At 55.9% G+C, this 16,989-nt stretch overlaps 7 protein-coding genes across 7 annotated transcripts; 2 read left to right on the top strand and 5 right to left on the bottom strand.

Moving 5' to 3' along the window:
• Positions 1–99: 99 nt before the first annotated feature.
• KVR01_006808 (uncharacterized protein) lies at positions 100–2,880 on the top strand (the record flags this gene model as incomplete). The annotated part of the gene is made up of 2 exons (XM_044789068.1): positions 100–1,824; positions 1,887–2,880. The coding sequence occupies 2 exons, from the start codon at positions 100–102 to the stop codon at positions 2,214–2,216; spliced, it is 2,055 nt and encodes a 684-aa protein (XP_044644239.1). The 3' UTR covers positions 2,217–2,880.
• Positions 2,881–2,892: 12 nt separating this feature from the next.
• KVR01_006591 (uncharacterized protein) lies at positions 2,893–6,606 on the bottom strand. Its single transcript, XM_044789492.1, has 3 exons — positions 5,724–6,606; positions 3,766–5,653; positions 2,893–3,695 (listed from the first exon to the last, which is right to left on the bottom strand). The coding sequence occupies exons 1-2, from the start codon at positions 6,039–6,041 to the stop codon at positions 5,309–5,311; spliced, it is 663 nt and encodes a 220-aa protein (XP_044644022.1). The 5' UTR covers positions 6,042–6,606; the 3' UTR covers positions 2,893–3,695; positions 3,766–5,308.
• KVR01_006867 (uncharacterized protein) lies at positions 3,199–4,605 on the top strand (the record flags this gene model as incomplete). The annotated part of the gene is made up of 1 exon (XM_044792566.1): positions 3,199–4,605. One exon carries the CDS (start codon positions 3,199–3,201, stop codon positions 4,603–4,605), a length of 1,407 nt encoding a protein of 468 aa, XP_044644298.1.
• Positions 6,607–8,033: 1,427 nt separating the features above from the next.
• On the bottom strand, positions 8,034–9,034 carry KVR01_006567 (uncharacterized protein; the record flags this gene model as incomplete). The annotated part of the gene is made up of 2 exons (XM_044788909.1): positions 8,034–8,273; positions 8,345–9,034. 2 exons carry the CDS (start codon positions 9,032–9,034, stop codon positions 8,034–8,036), a joined length of 930 nt encoding a protein of 309 aa, XP_044643998.1.
• A 940-nt stretch (positions 9,035–9,974) lies between these two features.
• KVR01_006848 (uncharacterized protein) lies at positions 9,975–11,963 on the bottom strand (the record flags this gene model as incomplete). The annotated part of the gene is made up of 1 exon (XM_044781865.1): positions 9,975–11,963. The coding sequence occupies one exon, from the start codon at positions 11,961–11,963 to the stop codon at positions 9,975–9,977; it is 1,989 nt and encodes a 662-aa protein (XP_044644279.1).
• Positions 11,964–12,758: 795 nt separating this feature from the next.
• KVR01_006781 (uncharacterized protein) lies at positions 12,759–13,894 on the bottom strand (the record flags this gene model as incomplete). Its single annotated transcript, XM_044791980.1, has 3 exons — positions 12,759–12,906; positions 13,003–13,565; positions 13,682–13,894. The coding sequence occupies 3 exons, from the start codon at positions 13,892–13,894 to the stop codon at positions 12,759–12,761; spliced, it is 924 nt and encodes a 307-aa protein (XP_044644212.1).
• Positions 13,895–14,693: 799 nt separating this feature from the next.
• KVR01_006958 (uncharacterized protein) lies at positions 14,694–15,715 on the bottom strand (the record flags this gene model as incomplete). Its single annotated transcript, XM_044792802.1, has 3 exons — positions 14,694–15,175; positions 15,233–15,482; positions 15,551–15,715. The coding sequence occupies 3 exons, from the start codon at positions 15,713–15,715 to the stop codon at positions 14,694–14,696; spliced, it is 897 nt and encodes a 298-aa protein (XP_044644389.1).
• Positions 15,716–16,989: the final 1,274 nt, after the last annotated feature.

Raw genomic sequence — 16,989 nt, 5'->3', positions numbered from 1 at the left:
GAACCGTCTAACCCTTCAATTCAAGTTGTGGTCTCCAGCAAGCATAGATCTCATCGTCCAACTGGCACACAACAAAGTCGCAAGACGCTTTCCCTTACTATGGCCCAGGTAAACCCTCCATCTACCGGTGTGGACACTGGTGATCCTCCAACTCTTGATACCCCAGCGGTTCCCTCCATGCCTACTCAAGGAGCTGGGGCAAGCGCACCCCCGTTGGAGCTCTCTGCTGGTGACCCTCTGCTTTACAATCCTTGGAACTTCAACTTGATTGCGCCAGGCGCGATGCCGATCCCTTCGCTGAAGACTAGCACTTTGCCGAATGGCACCACCACACTTCCACATCACGAAGGTCAGCAAAACGGCGCACACCTTGCGCAATTCGACATCCCAACCCCTCAGAATCCTCAACAAGCCGTCGCAATGCCACAGCTAGGGACTGAAGCGGTCGGAGCCGATGCTGCCACTGCCGAGGAAAAGGTAGAGGATTCCTCTGATGACTTGTCAGACATCCAAATGAGTGATGGGTCTGAATCTCGAGTTGCATCAGAGTCCTCCGACATCGATCGTCAGGACAAGTATGCCTTCAACTTTCACAATCAGGCTTACGACCACCAAGTCCCCCGGAACCTGACTGGCGGCATTACCATCTTCGCGAAGAGAGTGTGTATGGGCACTCTCATCCATCAGCACCTCGCAAAAGCCAAAAAACAAGGCGATGCCGACACATGCCCTACGCTTGTGCCCCACGAACTCGAGTTGCAGGGCAACCAGATGGCAGCGGTGGAATGTGTCTGGGTTGGCATGCTACCTGCACTGCTCCAGGACGGTGGAGACGACAGCGCCGAATCCCAACCGAAAATACCAAACAGAGGTCAGAAGCGGGCGAAGAAGGCCCAGTCTCTCGTCGACCTCGAGGATGACCAGTTGGAAGTCATCCCGCACAACCCGAAAGCCTTCCGTGTTGTCGCAAAAGTGCAGCCCAAACAAGTGAAGACCTGGCACCTCTACGCACTGACTACATCGGACACCGGCTCGAAGCTCTGCCAAGGCTGGAAGGTTCCGAGCGACGAGGTCTTCTTTTTCAAGGCATTCCGCGACGATGCTGTCCCGGGACCAATGAAGCGAAGGCAAGCTACGGAACTTAAGATCAAGGCCAAGGTCTTTCCCATGCCGCCCGCCCCAATTCCTGCTGTGGCGTCCCAGTCGGCCACCCCATCCAGGCCCGCGGCGAGTCCGGCCTCGGATCCAGCTGGAACCCCTGCTAAGAACGAAGGGGGTGATGACGGTCCTGCCGCGAACAGGCAGTCACCAGCCGAAGATCCTGGTGCCGTGGGTGACGATGGCAGCGAGGATGCCTACCCGGAGCACGCCGTACCTTCCTCGGACCCTATTTTCAAAGGTTTTCTCGATAACATGTTGCGCGAGCTCTCTGTGGTGGAGCCTGAGGGTGAGAGCCCGGGACATAAGAGGAAGAGGGTCGCTTTTGATACCGGCGGCGGCGACGTTGCGAACACCCGTAGAAAGACGAACAGCGGTCCCCAAAGCAGCATGCAGACCCGGGACGGCGAGGACGGCGGGGCTGAACCTTCCTCGTTCGTCATTGGAGAGCGAGCCCGCCATCTAGCCCTCAAGTTGGAGAACATGGTGAACCAGCTCGTGGAAAAACAGGATGTTTCGGGCCTTCACCAGTGTGTTACGATGATGCAATGCATCCAGAAGCGCCACGCACCCGGCCCTACCAGCGCCCTCGCCCCCTACCTGAGCACCTCTTCTAAGAAAGATGCTGACTCGCAAGCTTGCACTGGAAAGCTACGGGAGATTCTAGTGAGTTTTGCTTCATCTATTACGGCCGTCAAAAGACACGGAAACTAAACGCTTGTACTTAGGACCTCTTCCCCAAACTCCGAGAGGTCGATGGCCTGGACCACCGCGTGCTTGCTTGTATGATCCATGGACTTCGCGAAACCGGCCAGTCCATTGAGATTGGCCTCGTCGAGGCTTGCATAAAATGCTACAGTCGCCTTTTCCAGGAGAAATACGGCGATAAACCTCCTGCCAACCCCGGGAAGATGGCAGCATCTGACGTTATTGACATGATCTGTCAGGCGCGGGACGATGCGGAGCAGATGCTCAGACCGACTCCTCTCAAGAAGGCAAGGGTTGCCCATGCCTGGACGGATCCCCGCCACAGCGCTGATCCTGTGTGTGATGAGTAGATCGTTCGAGGCCGATTGAACAAGGTTTAAGGAGGCGTGGGGCGGACTTCACGATGGGCTTTGCTTTATTGATGGTGTTTCTGGCGTTGCTCTGGAACCAGTCTTGCTAACCCCGACGAAGCTGAAATCAAGGGGCTTCCAAGGTTGGAGGACTATGGGACTACCTCAAGTCTAGGTAGATTGGGCTTCCAAGGTTGCGACGGTGGTTCTTCTGCGATGATTTCTTTCGACCTTAGTTAGGGTGGGCTCCGAGGTCGTGCCTTCGAATCCTCCTCGATGCATACCCTAATGAAGGCAACATTGAATTTGCTCTATTCCACACATCAAATGCAACGATGAATTCCAAATTTTCAAGGCTGGCATTCTATGCGTGCCATAAGCCAGTACCAAACTTTTGCGATGATCACATTCAAGCCAACAACCAGTCAATTGGTACTATTAACGGCCCACAATGTCAAACTGATTCGATACAGCTAGAGCTTCTAGGTTTTCTGTGGAAACGGATGAGCCGCTTGGAACAGTGAGTGGTTTGAGCGGTCTGCGAAATATACGGCGAATGAAGTAAAGAGCGCTTCTCAGAAACGGACATTAATTAAGGAGGATAGAGCTGCTGGTTGAGCGCAGCAGCAGAAGAAACTTGGACTTCAGCAGACGCGCCCCACGCACACAGGCTGACAGGCCAGGGAACCATGAGACTGTTCACCAATAATGACCCGCCTCTAATGTCATGCCGTGCCTGGGCTAGTCTAGGCAGCTGATGCGGCTGGCCCAATCATCCCTGCCGTCAAGGAATGGGAATAGCGCCCGGGGAGCCAAGGCACTTGGGGTCCGTCGTTCCAGGCAGAAGCTGGTATGTTCCAATTCCATGGTTCCCAGCGGCCGTACCAGTTGACGTATAAAACTCGGGCAATCCTCCTTTGTCCACTGTTTGACGCCCTGTCACTAATTCCAGCAGTCGCCGAGCATACTTAAGGACAACATCATGTCATCGCAAGACGGCAGTCTAGCTGGCAGCGACGCCCCTGGCCGAAAGCTACTGAGCCTCGCACCGGAGGTTGTCGAGCATGTCATTAAGCAAGTCGAAGGCAAGAAAGACCTGTCAAACACACGGCTGGTCTGCAGGGAACTAGACAGGCACGCCGCCAAGGTTCTCTTTGAGGTCGTTTTCCTCTCCCCGTCGAAAAAACGCATCAAGACCTGGAACAGTATCAGCCTGGACGAAAACATTCGGCGGATACCTCGTCACGCCGTCATCCACACGCACTCAGACATCAAGGATCACGGCCTCGGTGCTGGCACAAGGGAGCCGGAGGGGAATGGCGATAAGTTCCATGAGGCTCTTGCTGCGCTGTCGAGGCTGCCCAACCTTGGCTCCATTGAAATTGCCTTCACCCCCGAGTGCTTGGGTGAGCGTGAGAACAGACGGTGGGAGGAAGTGGCAGAGGACGCGTCGAGTCGCAGGAAGAATCTGGAGCTTATCTTCCAAGCCATCAGAAACAGGGCGGCAGACGAGGGGAACAGGACAATAAAGAAGTTGACAATTACCAACCTTCAGAATTGCCCCATCCCCGGATTCACCTCCTCCGACCTCTTTCGCGACGTCATGGGCCAGCTCGATGAGTTGCACCTGTCTCTTATCCAGGAGTACAATGAAGCCGGCCCGGACCATGATTACGCACGCGTCGAGCTGCAGACCTTCCCTGCTCACCTGTGCTCCGAGTGGCTGAGACCGATCTCAGGGAACCTCAAGGCATTATCCCTCTACCACAAGACGGACAATTGGGGCCCCTTCCCGGGCTACTTCGACCCCAGCGGTATCTTGTTCCCGAAGCTTGAGACGCTGGCCCTGGGGCATTACACGCTTGCGCACGACGGCGACATCGACTGGATCCTGTCCATCAAATCGCTACGCAAGCTTATCATGCACAACTGCATGATTGCCTCCTGGATATGTATCGACGAGCACAACATGGCCCAGTGGAAGGTCCCGACCACGAATTGGACCAGGCTGCCCGATGATGGCGAGTACAGCAACGGTGAACACTTCTCGTACGGTGGCAAGTGGAGTCATTTCCTGGACCGCATCGCCGCAGACTTGCCCAACCTGATGGACTTCCGATTCGACCAAATCTCTTATCGGGACAAAACACCGTATGGCCTCGAACACCGGGACACTTGTCGCGTCAGGATCTCCCCCCAGCGGTACATCTGTTTTGATAACTGCATCTTGCCCTCACATTGGTCGGACGCGGATGATGAGGGTGAGATGGAGTCTTGTCTCGAAGACGGGTTCCCAACCAATGTTCACCAAGACAGCCTGGAGGAAGACCAGGAGAGCCTGGATCGACTGCTGGATAAGCTGAGGAAGTCGAGTACCGCCCAGACCTAAGAGGAACCAACGACCACTTTGCCACGCCATGGGTCTATGAGCGTTGACCACTGTATGGGGCCGCCACATACGTTTGATATGTAAGGGGGTTATAAACGAAACCACTTACCAAGGAAGCCGGCACTAAGACCTCAAACGGGATTGAGATCTGGATGGGTGTTGGGCATGAGCGACGGCCCCTCTTCATTCCCCGCAATCTTGACGCCGACAGATATACTGTCGTGGACACTACCTCTAGAAAGCAGGCTGTCCCGACCCCGATCTTCGAGATGCCGGAAACCATACGGGCAAGCATGACCGGCCCGGCGCGACTAAACTTGCAGTTGTTGTCTTTTCAAAAATAAAGTGGGCAGTAAAATCATCACACTGGGGAAAAAACAATGCTGAGCAGGCAGCGGCATGGGGGTCAAAGATGTGTGTTATTGGCCTCGCAGAAATAAGATATTGTCGACACTGCGAACTAACGGTGCTCACAATGTGGGATCCCACATGGCCTTTCGTTTTTGCATGGTGTTTCTTAACAAGACCAGCCTTCAATGACAATGCAGAATGGTATCTATTTCATTACACATTAACCCCCGTCTATAATTGTGTTGGTGATAACGATGGCGGCGGTCCGGGGAAAACAACAGCCGAGACCATCTTCTTCCCTAACTTGCAACTTCCACTCTCGCCTCTTCCCATCCGCGCAGTTCGAAGGCTCTTACAGAGCCAGGGCGGCGAGGGCGGCAACACCAACCCAGCTGGCAACAATCTTTCCAGCGCCGGAGGTCGCAGCCGAGGTCGAGGTGGAGCTGCTGGAGCTGCTGCTGCCGGTGGCGGTCCCGCTGGCGCTGGAGCTGCCAGAGGACGACGAGGCAGTGGAGGACGCCTCCTCGGAGGAGCTGCTGCTAGTGCCAGTGGCCGAGGCGCTGGAGCTCGCGGCGCTCGCGGTGGACGAAGCTGCGGTAGAGTCAGCCGCGGTGCTCGACGAGGAGGCAGTCGAGGAAGCGAGCGCCGTCGAGGACGCGGAGGAGGGAGACGAACCCTCGGTGATGTTGAACTGGTTCTGGACGGACGCAGGTGTGTCAGCAAGTTGTATTCTGGTGCGAGGCCCGGTGTGCGAGGTTTCAGCTTACCGACTGGGCGTAGAGCTGCTCGGTCTTGGTGCCGTTGGTCAGGTTGATGGTGTAGCTGTCACCGGTGGAGAGCTTGCTGCCGTCGACATCGATGGAGCCGGCGCTGGTCTGGACGTCGGAGGCAAGCAGGACGTCGGTGGGAGGGTAGGTGGCCTTGTTGGACAGGTAGATGTTGAAGCTAGACTCGTCGCTGGAGACGGACTCCCACTCGATGGTCTGCTTCTCACCGGTGCTCCAGATGGTGTTGGAGTCGGGCGAGGTGACCTTGAGGGCCAGGGCGCCGGAGGCGAGAGCAAGGAGAGCCAGGGAGGAGACCATTTTGAAAATTAGTTTGCTGGTTATTATCCTGTTCCGGAGAAGAAAGAATTAAACGGATTCGTGAGCGAGTGACGAATTTAGTTGGAAGCTGAATAAACGATCGTGGGCGTGTCGTTGGACAAGAGTCTGGCGATGAGAACAAAGGAATCGAACAGGCCTCGTCCCGGTGACGCGGATGCAGGTTAACCTTATATCAGAGTAATTACACAGCAACACTGGCAGAGGATCAACAAAGACGCATGGCCTGTCAAGCGGGTCCATGGATGCCGTATACCACAGTAGTGTAGTGAGTACCCAAATTTAGCCCACAGTAGCTTCTTTTTCCCTCTCTGCGAGTCAGGGGTGGTGAACGCTGTGCCTGGCAGGCTGGCAGGGTTCAGCTGGCCTTGTGCAGATACGAAACGGTTGCTCATCGAATCGGCATTGGCCGACTCGCTGTTGATTCGTGTTTGTGGAGTGGCAGCCAGGGCCCGCCAGAGATCGTCTGGCGTGGTCTGGCTTTTCCTCCTGACCCCGGGAAAATGGGGAAAAGCCAGCGAGCGGATGGGGAGCTGGAGGAGGGAGCACACGCCGACATAGCCGAGAAAAAGGGGCGCTCAACCGTGTAGATTGTCGTATGCACCCCGTTTGCCCGTACGCGCTACTCTACCAGGTCTACTCTATACGTGAATAAGCCACCTCCCCCTTTGGTCCCGCGGCCTCGGAACCGGGCTCCATGACAGATCAACGCGTTGCCCCCCAGCGCGTGGGTTATAAGTGAGCCCACAGACTGGATGCTGTGCCAGGGCAGCAGGGCCCGAGGGGGGTGGGCTTATCTTAATGTGGGTAGGTCGCTGGCACGGCTCGTTGCCATGATTTGACAATTCTTGAGTGACTGCTCGGGTCGATTAGAGTTGATGTCACAGTGGAGGATTCCACTAGCCTAAAAAGAGTCTTCTCTGCCCCTGGCGCTAGGCCGTTTGTCTCGGGGTGTCCCCGGGAAGCCGTGAGGTGCTCACCCCACGAGGATAAGGCCCGAGATTAACGAGATTGACAGCGGGCCTGTGTGACCAGGCCGCAGCACTCGCGCACGAACAAGAATCACCCTAATCCTTGCCAAGCTTCTCTTGTAATTATCTTCCCAAAGCTTCACGCCAGCTGGTGCTCGTGATGGTCGAATTTGGCCACCCAAAAGAGGCAAGGATCTTTAGAGCCAGCGCCCAATACGGCCATTGACTGGGAGGATCTTGCCGTGAGATGATAAAGAGAATCCTCCTCGCTGGAGGCTAGACGCCCGGCCCTTGGAGGATGCCCCAGAGGACGCCACAAGCCTGCAGGGCGTGGAGCCGGACCGCCGCTGTGGCTTTTATTGTTTTTACTCGAGATTTGTGCCTGATGAGGAGCTTGGCCTGGCTGTTGCGTGAGTTGAGTGGGTGAGTGCGTGAGTGCGATCCTGCCAAGACAACAAAGACAAGAAAGAGCCTTCCTCTTCCATTCAGCCAGCTCGCGGACATCGGCCTGTCTTTGGCCGCCGAGATTGGGAAGGGCACTGCGGACACTCCTCCCCGACACCCCTCTTATTAGGCAGCCTGACCCTCCGGGCCTTTCCCGAGACACTGCAATGTAAGTCAAACCAGAGGGTTTGGGTCGGTTGCGGCAATAAAAATAGCATGCCGTGGCAAATCCGAGCGTGGTGCGCACTGTCGTGTTGTGGAATGGCTGAATGGGCAGAAGAAGTTTGCAGCGCAACTCTCACATGTCTTAAACTCGTGTCCCGTAATGGGGGGGAGGGCTCCGCTTTGAAGGGCTGCCCAGTGCCCACCGGCCACCCTGCCGCCCCAGCCCAATACGGACGGAATCACACCATGTCTTGATGGGCCCCGCGCCCTTGCGTCGGGGAAGAGACTAAGCCCTAGGCCAAGGGTTTTTTATTTACAGTGGTATCTATGTTATCTACAGGCCGGATTCAACATATACTTATCAGAAACAATGCTCCCTGCTACCTTCAGCCGATCAGAACGCCCGAAACTTCCTCTGAGCAGCTGTCGTAGTGTCAGAAATTCCGAACCAAGCCATGTCCTGGTCACCCATCACTGGAACAGTGTGCCCGATCCCGGTACCATATATGCCAACGACATTGTCACCATATATATATTTGGTGTAAGCGGCGGAGGGCGTCTGCTCCAGCGTCTGCTCCGGAACGTCAGAGTACCCAAAGACGCCAGTCCATTGCTTGATTGTCTCGTTGAAGTTCTGGATGGACCTGGTTAGCTTCCGCTCAACGGGACGGTGAGGCACACGTCTGTTCACGTGTTCTCCCTTACCTGGGGCAACAGTGCCGTGTCTGCAGTTCCGTGGAAGATCATCATCTTCGGCCTCGGGCCAGTGTATCCGGGGTCCATTGCTAGCGCAGTATCTGCCCACTCCTTCTGGGTGTGGATGCTCTCGCCCGAGGAGCACGTGTCGTTCCAGCCGTCCACCGTCCCCGTATAGAAGCAACCTGCAGGTACGCCCGAGTACACAGTGGCGGCCTTGAAGACGTCTGGATAGGTCGCCGCCAAGACGTTCGTCATCATCGCGCCCGAGCTACTCCCGGTCACGAACACCCGCGAGGCGTCCGCGCCGTAGGTGCTGAGGGTATACGACACCATCTCCGCGATCGAGGTCGAGTCCGCGCCGCCGTCGTGGGTGAGTGCATCCTGCGAGGAGACATCCCAGCAAGTCCCATCGTAGGGTGATTCTGGGTAGATCACGTAGAAACCATACTGCTCTGCCAAAGCCGGGTAGGGTGTGGAAGAATAGTAGGCCTCTGCCGTGCCTGTGCAATAGTGAATGGCCACGACGACTGGGGCGTTGGTCTTGTTTCCCGCGGAACTGAGTGAATCTGGCGCGTACAGATACATCTTAGTCCCGGATGCGTTTGGGCCAAAGTCGGTGACCTGCTGGAGGGAAGCCGCTTGAGTGGTCGCTGCTAAGGCAGCCGCTCCTGCGATGAAACGTGATAGTGAAGCCATCTTGATGGTTGTCGTGACTCTCCTATGTGGCTGCGGGTGGATTTACAATGCTCGAGGCCTGGAGGTCAAACAATGTTTACCTATTTGATTCCAAGAACAGCTACTCCTTTAAAACAAAACGAAAATAAGGAGAAGCAGAGGCTTGCCAACGGACATTTGTCGTCGCAGTCTCCGTTGCGGAGGATCGAGGCCCGGAAGTTCTCAGGGGGTCGGTGACCCCAGCCATTGTGAGGCCACCATTTAGATGAACGGCGCATGAAGGTCACATCTGGAAAAACGTTCAGCCACAGAATAAGGCCTCCAACCTCCTAAAGGGGGCCATTTTGGCATGAATACTGGGGCGGTGGTTTCCAAAAAAAAAAAAAAAAAATTATATCGACGGCGCCGGAGATGCAGTATGTTGTTGAATTAAGCTTTTGCGGCCAAGCACACGCTGAGCCACATTATCAACACGGCTGGTGTAGTCCTGGCATTCGGGCCCGTGGACAACTCTCCATGGTGTATCAGGTTTCAGGCGAGATCTTATGCCGCCGTTAGACAATGTCCCTGGTCATCTCCGGCATACTTACCGCCCTCCGGTCACTTGAACCGTGTCTTTCGACTCTAGCTTCAAGCCGATTCAGTTGCAAGAACTGGCAAGGCAAACCATACCAATGCGAGAGTCCAGATACAACGGCAGCGATGGTCAGCAGGGACGGCTAGAGAAGCAGGGTTCCCTCCTGCCGGCCATGTGACAAGTGCAGAGTCGCACTCGGGTCAGGTTGAATGTGGAAGCGACTCTAGCCCGTCAAGGGGTTCATCGCATCATGCCGGCAGGGACTGCCGGGTCTGTCCTGCGCTACATAGACCCAGAGGCACCCCTGTTCTGGACACCGATTTTCCTTGTTCTGTTTGAGAATCCTCAACAAGAAAGGCACCGTGGCGTAGGACTGGCGGCCACCTAGAAGAGCAAAACGGCCGTTCCGACCTCTCTCAGCCCGTCAGCCATAGTCCACTCCGGCCCAAGCTGGCCCCTCCGCGCCCATACGCCTTCCATAACTCGAAGCGCCGCCGCGATCGTTCCAAAGCTCGACAGCGTTCCTAGCGCCTCCACCGTGCCGCGAAAGAAACCCTCCTCCTCAGGCAGAGCGAGACACCCGGTTACGCAGAAGGGCCACACGACAGACCGGACCGAGGCGGGCGCGGGCGCATCGGCGAGCAGGGCGATCGTGGCAGCGACGCTTGCTCTGATTTCAGGGCATGACGGCTGCCACCCAGACACGACGGTGGATAAGTATGTGAGTGTGGCGTGCGCCCAGACCAAGCTGGTCCAGACGGTGCTTGAGCCCTTGGCGAGGGACGAGCCGACGTTGTGCTGCGAGATAAAGTCGATCATGTCCATCGTGGGCTGATTGTTGTTGATGTTACAAGCGTTCTGTCTCTCCTGCTCCAGGCACTCAATCAGGCCCCGGAGGAGTGTTTCAATCTGCGATGCGCGTGTGACCAGCTGGACCACCGACAATGACCCTGCATTTGTCATCTCCTTCTTCCAGGCGTGCAGGTCTGCCACCTGCGCGAGTAGGATAATAGCATCATTTTTGACGCCGACAACACTCTCGAGGTCGAGCTGTGGTCCGTTGATGGCGACTCCGCCGAAGTCTCCCGAGATGGAGTCGAGTAAGATGGCATGGAAGCTGAACAGCCTTGGGGACGTCTCCAGTGCCGTGGCGGACACGACATCCGCAAATAGCAAGAGCGTCGTGAAGAAGCGCATTGCCGACTGGTCAGAATTAGAAGGAAACGGGTCTCCGGAGGGCGTGAATCCCAGTGTGGGCATCGGTGAGCCAGCCCCCAGCTGCGCCGTTATTGCGTGCCAGCAGTAGTGCTTCGCATCCCCTTCGCCAGTCGAGCCATGAGCCTCCATAATTTGTTCAAACATGACAAAGGCCCCGTCGAGATGCACCATCCAGCTCTCAGCACTAGAGACTCTCCGGGTCACGGCGACCTCGAAGACCACCAGCTGGACGATACTCTCCATAATCCGAGCACTTTCGACCAGGTCTGAACCAACGCCTTTCTGGTTTACCACCGCGACGTCGTTCTGCAGCTCCCTCAGAGTCAGCTCGTGTTGTTTCTCCAGCTCGCAGCGGAGGTGCTCGCGGCAAGACCCGTGGCCGGAGATCAGCTTTTCGGTGACGACTGCAGAAAAGTATGTCGACAGTGACAGCGCCGAGTGGAGCAGGGTCGTCTTGCGTATGAGCAATATAAATAACCAGCCACGGCCAGAAGGTAGCAGTGGCGGCCTGTAGAAGGGAAAGAGGAAAGGGAAAACGTAATCGAGGTAATTGGTGAGATTTAGGAGTTCATGCTCATTGAGATTGTTGAAGCCTACTGAAGGAGCTGAGGCTGCTGGTGGTGTCTCATGTGCCGGAAAATGTTGTCCCTGGACATACGGACCGTCCGCGGCGAGATGAGCGCCCGGCTCGGAGGTTGAGGATGGAGTCGTGTTGTCACTTGTTCCATCTGGCGTGGAGTTTTGCGGCGAGTCCCAAGGGCTGCTTTCCGATGACGCCCCCTTGTCTGCCCTCGTGGGAGCTGCTCTGCTGCTCTCATCTTGGTGGTTGGTGAAGGTCAGGTCCGAAATAGCATCGGCCATGCTCAATTCCTCGATACCGGGTTCTATGCCGGTCAGGTACTTCCGTTCCCTCCTCCAGGCCGCCTTCTTCTTCACCTCTGCTTTCACCTCCTCGGCCTTCTTTGCCTGCTGTTCACCACCATCCATCCACTCGGGCTTCTCATCGCTGTAGAGGCACGATATCTCGAGGGTCGCACAAGCTGCGCAGCGAGGCCTGCCCTCGTCACATTTCTTTCGGCGGAGACGACATGTCCAGCATCCGTCTGAGCTACGTGCCAACGGCTTGTTGGTCATGATTCGTCGAATGGTCTCCATTGGCCAGGACTGAGAAGGTCACTAGGTCGTGTGATGCTGGCAGGAATCTAGATGAGATGGTCTTCCCTGTGTCTACTCTGAGAAGTGGACGGGGTAAGCGCCGAGGCGCAAGCGGTCTTGGTAAGCCGGGCCGTGCCAAGATATGCCCAACGGCACCGATGGCGCAACCAAAGCCGTCGCCACTGAGTTCGCAAGGATGAATGCGAGTACCTGCTTCGATCAGGTACTATGTAGTTGCTTTGCTCTGCGCTATGGAATGGTAGTGGGAAATTAGCTGTCTCGATGCGGCAGTGGAGCTGAGGATCACGGTGAGTTGCACAGACGGTTGTTCAGGAGAAGGGCTGCCATCTTTACTCGTGCTTGTGCACTCAATTCGCTGTGATTACTCAGCAGTTATCGTGGACGCTCAGTCGACGACCATTCTGCCTCTTCCTGCCTGCTCAAAGTCAACTCCTTGACAAAATACTACCTAGGTACCTCCTAAGTATACAGCACCGAGACGACTTGGGTCATTTCGAATGCATGTTCATATGGTCCACGTGCTAATTTGAAGGAGAGCAACGTGTTTGCAGCCGCCAAGGCCCAAGGATCAAGGGCGCAGACCCAGACAGATCAAGAAGCAGCCATCGAGTGCTGGAGTCCAATATCGCGTACTGCACACAGCGGGCAGCAGTGCGCCACATCCAGACTGGGTACATTTCAGCTCTCGCTCAACCAACAGTCAACGCCATGTCCGTCTCTGTCTCTCTCATGAGGTCTTGGCCCATACCTGCGAATTCAGTTGTCCAGACCGCCTCATGAGCAACAGATGGTCGGATCCCCCGACACGCTTGTGTTGGACCTTGGCCCCTCCCAAAGCGTTTCCCAACTGAAGACGAAAGCGCCGAAATATGCGCCCACCACAATAGAGATTATGATGTATCCGTTGTAATTCATCGCGAGCCTTGATACGCGTCAAGCTCTCATCAACACATGTGTCCATCAAACAACGGCCGCGGGCCTGTCATGGGCATCGGTGCAGGGTGGGCGAGTTACTTACATCATGACAAAGTACGCAACGGTGAATTGTGCCGCGTGAAACAGCGCCCTAATCATCTGCTGCCACACATTGGGGCGAAACGGCGCCGAACACCCAGACTCTCCACCTGTGCCAACAATCATCCCCCTAGCCGCGGCAGGAGCAGCATCAGCGTGACTCCGAGTAGCGTGACCAGGCAAGCCCGACTTCTCCTTGACGCTTGGAAGGGCAGCGTCACCACCATGAGCCAGCCCCGTATACTCAGGTACCACTGCCGTGGAGCTCGACTTCCTAGATCCCGTGCAGCACTCGGCGGGAGCTGGGGCCGTGACGGGGTTCGGCAGCACGGGGTTGCTCGTGTCCGCTGGCGCCGTGGGCGAGACCTGGTGATAGCGCACCTGGGCCGCCTCTCGATGCTGCTGTATCAGGTAGCGGTCGAATTGCTTTGCGCTGCGCCGGAGCCCTTCCAGGGCCATCACGAGGAAGATGACGCCGAAACACGTGCCCACCATGGCCCCTTCTGTGGCGATTTGCCATTGCGGTGTGATGAAGCATGCGCCGATCGTGTGCCAGTTCCACAGCATCTGTGAAGAAAAGGGGTCAGACTGTCAGCGATTTGCTCAACAACACTCGTGTTGGGCCTCCTCGAAGCAGTTGGAATGTGCGGCTGTCTCTCGAGACCGAGGGTCGGGGCACATACCTGTATTTCACAAACTCTTCCGGCGCTGCCAACAACACTACTCATACTCATGCCCATTGCTGCAGCCGCGGTAGTGGCCGTGCTGCTTGCCGTACTCGCTGCTGTCGATGGCATGGACATAGCCGTTGTGCTTGTTGATGTAGCCAATGTCGTGGCTGTTGACTCTATTGACATCCCCGACATGGTCCCCATGTCCATCCCTGACATATCCATATTGACCCTGACGAATTTTCAAAATCTGCCAAAGGGAAGGTTGCTCTTCAGAGGGTGGGACGTGTGGCTTGTGCCATCCAGCAAGACAGGCGGGAGCAGAGTTGAGATGCGGCGAGATCTGGTCGGTTGGGACAAAGACAGCAGGCCGTGCCCCTTCCCTTGGTCACGCGTGCGAAGGGCGGTATGGACTCTAATAATGTACCAAGACAAAAGAGCCAGAAGCGGGAGCGGGCAGCGTGGCGACTTTGTCAATGGTGGGAGATTGCAGTTAGGATGCAGAAACACAGCCCCTCCTGGTGGTTTCAACTTGGACGATTTGTAGAAGTCAGGGTGGTGCAACGGCAGCAAAGACTGCTCCTGGCTGCCTGGTCAGCTGGCCCAGGTGGGCAGGAGCAAGACAGTGGCAATGGGTCGCGACATTCCTGTCTGTGGAGCCCAGCACCAGTGTTGCCCTTGCCGAAGCCACGTTCAACAAGGCCCAGTTCTTGCCACAGAGCATTCAGCCGCAGATGCAATCTTGTCGCCGACGACTGGAACAATCAAGATTGGATGATCGATTTCTGCTGCTCGACCTGTAAACCGGCACGTAACCTCTCTTCTCGCTCTTGCCGACCCTAAAGAATGCTAGGCGCTGCTAAACACGCAGCTGCCGTGGACTGCCAAATGATATAATAACAACCCTTGTGACCTTGGACCTTGGAACCTGGAAATCTTGGCCCCAAGAACGCATTCAGACTGGACAATATAAAGCATAAAACCACAAACCCGTCCAAAACAGCGTGATCAGGCCAGTGGGCACCTACGACTTGGCCTTGTCGCCCTGCAGGGCATACAGCTCCCTCCTCGCGCCCGAGGCGTCGCAGCTGGAGAATTTCCAGTAGCCGCCGTAGAACCAACCACCGACGTTGATCAACCCCCACTTGATAGGCGCGGGGATCGGCGGCCAGTTAGCCCACTGGCCCTCCTCGAACTGGGTGGAACGGTCCAGGTTCAGCAGGAAGAAGGGCACCACGTCCGTCGTGCCTGCCTTGGTGACCGTGTTCTTACCCCAGCTCTTGAAGGTCGCGGAGGCTTCGGTGGCGCGGGGCGTGTCGGGCGCGGGCGCGTTGGAGTGCTCGGCCAGATTCGCGATCGTCTTGATCTCGGAGTGGAAGTGGTTCTCGAAGTTGGCCGCGAAGCCGTCCATGATGCGCACGAGCTCGGTCGCGTCCAAGGTCTTGGGCTCGGGCTGGACGGAGAGGAGGTACTTGTTGAACTCGGCGAGCCCGGGGAGGAAAGACTCTGCAGGGGGTCATTGTCAGCATTCGTCTGGGGCCAGGCACATGCTCCCCAACGCACCGTGCTCCTTGTGTGTCTCTGCGAAGACGGTCTTGTCGTCGAGCAGCTCCTCGATCTTGGTGAACAGAAACTCCTCCTCATCATCGTGGTGCGACTTGACAAACTTAAACCAAGTCAAGGCGTAACCGATAAAGTCGGCCTTGTCCGCATCCTGGACATGTGGAGCTTGCAAGTAGATGCTGTTGTAACCTCTGAAGATCGAGTTGTGCAGCAGTGCCATATGTGTTGCGCCTGTGCTAAAGAGGTCTGTCTGTGGTACGAGACACTTGATGTTAGCTGTCTTGTCCCGGTGCGACGGGGCGAACGTGCATTGCATGCCTTCTTGGTCTCGTACTGTGGAGTTGCCACGAGCTTCATGGGCTGGTCGGCCCATGGTCTGGATCCAGAAACCGGTTCTGCAGACATCATGAACGGTGATTTGGACACAAAGATGCCGAATAGCAGTGTGGCAAGACCCAGGAAAACGGTCAAAAAAGAAGGCATGTTGGCGATCCGGGGATGATATTAGAATGCGGCTGCCCTCCAGGAGTATGCCGATATATGTATAACTCCCTGCACGTCTGCCGACCTTGCTGTTGAACTACTGGCTGCTGCTGGGTGAAGGGTAATGGAAATGGCACGATCAGGGCCGTCGTATGATCGGACACCACCCTCGCCTCGGCCCACGTTTGCTTATCAAGCTCTGGTCTGAGCTGGCTGGCTGGTCGCCATTCCATCTAGGTGGCTACCAGGGTAGCTAGTACCTAGGTAGGTGCTGTGTTCGCCCGTTCAGAGCGCTTCAAGCACAATGCAGCTGCTAAATAAGCTTCCCGTTGGTAATTCTCAGTGTCTCATTGGGCCTGGAGGATGCAGCAAGGGTACGAGCTCCAGGGCATCCCCACTCGTTCCCGGTAAATCCGCCGATCAGCATCGGTGCTTGCAGGGATTGGGAGCTCAGACTCGGTGCACAAGGCCTCCGACTGAATTGGACACAGGATTACAGTTGTACGCACCATAGAGTACAGCACCGAGATGAGAATCATTCTGCACCTACCGGTATATGACGGACGAGGCAGTCTCAGTGGTGATAGCTTGCCTAATGCCAGTCCTACCGCGACACTAACACTGACAAGGAATTGCTCTCTTTGCTTGTTTTGAGTCCCGACTCTCAGGTCTCTTATCAATCCAAGAACCCATCTGCAAGACGTCGTGATGGCCGTGGACCCTCTCATCATGAATACAAAGTTCACGGTGCTCAAACCAGCCAACCCCTGGATTGGCAATCATGCCAGCACGGCTGCCAGGCCACTTACAAATATTATGGTGTTGACCCTACCTGATCCCATTCCTGGGTGGTTGTGGTTTCGTTTCTAATCCATCTACAAATAAAACGTTTGCGGCGCCTTCATACAGTGTTAAACGCTCAAGACCGATCCCATGCCTAATGCGACGCCTTGATAACCTAGGTACTTAGTAGGTACTCAACGCTCTCATTTTTCATCACTAAAGAAGGCCTCATACCGGGTTACTGGTAAGGGTAGAACTTCTGTTGCTGCCAATTCGCGTGCCTGACTAAGAACTGACTATCAAGGCCGGACGAAACACCAGCAGAAAGGACACGCCCCTACTTACCTAGGTAGAGACCATACATGTGTTTGAAGTGGGAATATAAGGTGCTATAAGGCACAATCGGCATTCCTGCTGCGTTTGCAAGGTTTTCCCATGGGAGGCTTACAGTCCCCATCAGCTATTTCCAGAGATCCTGGAATAGACCCAAG

Source organism: Diaporthe batatas (genome assembly GCF_019321695.1).
Source record: "Diaporthe batatas strain CRI 302-4 chromosome Unknown Contig00007, whole genome shotgun sequence".
NCBI lineage: Eukaryota > Fungi > Ascomycota > Sordariomycetes > Diaporthales > Diaporthaceae > Diaporthe > Diaporthe batatas.
Note: the sequence above shows the minus strand (reverse complement) of the source record. Positions and strands in the feature narration are given on the sequence as shown.

Coding starts and splice junctions, on each gene's coding strand:
- KVR01_006591 (XM_044789492.1), bottom strand. CDS start 6,041: ATGGTCTCCTCCCTGGCTCTCCTTGCTCTCGCCTCCGGCGCCCTGGCC. Junction 5,654..5,723: donor AGCAGCTCTACGCCCAGTCG/GTAAGCTGAAAC, acceptor GCGTCCGTCCAG/AACCAGTTCAACATCACCGA.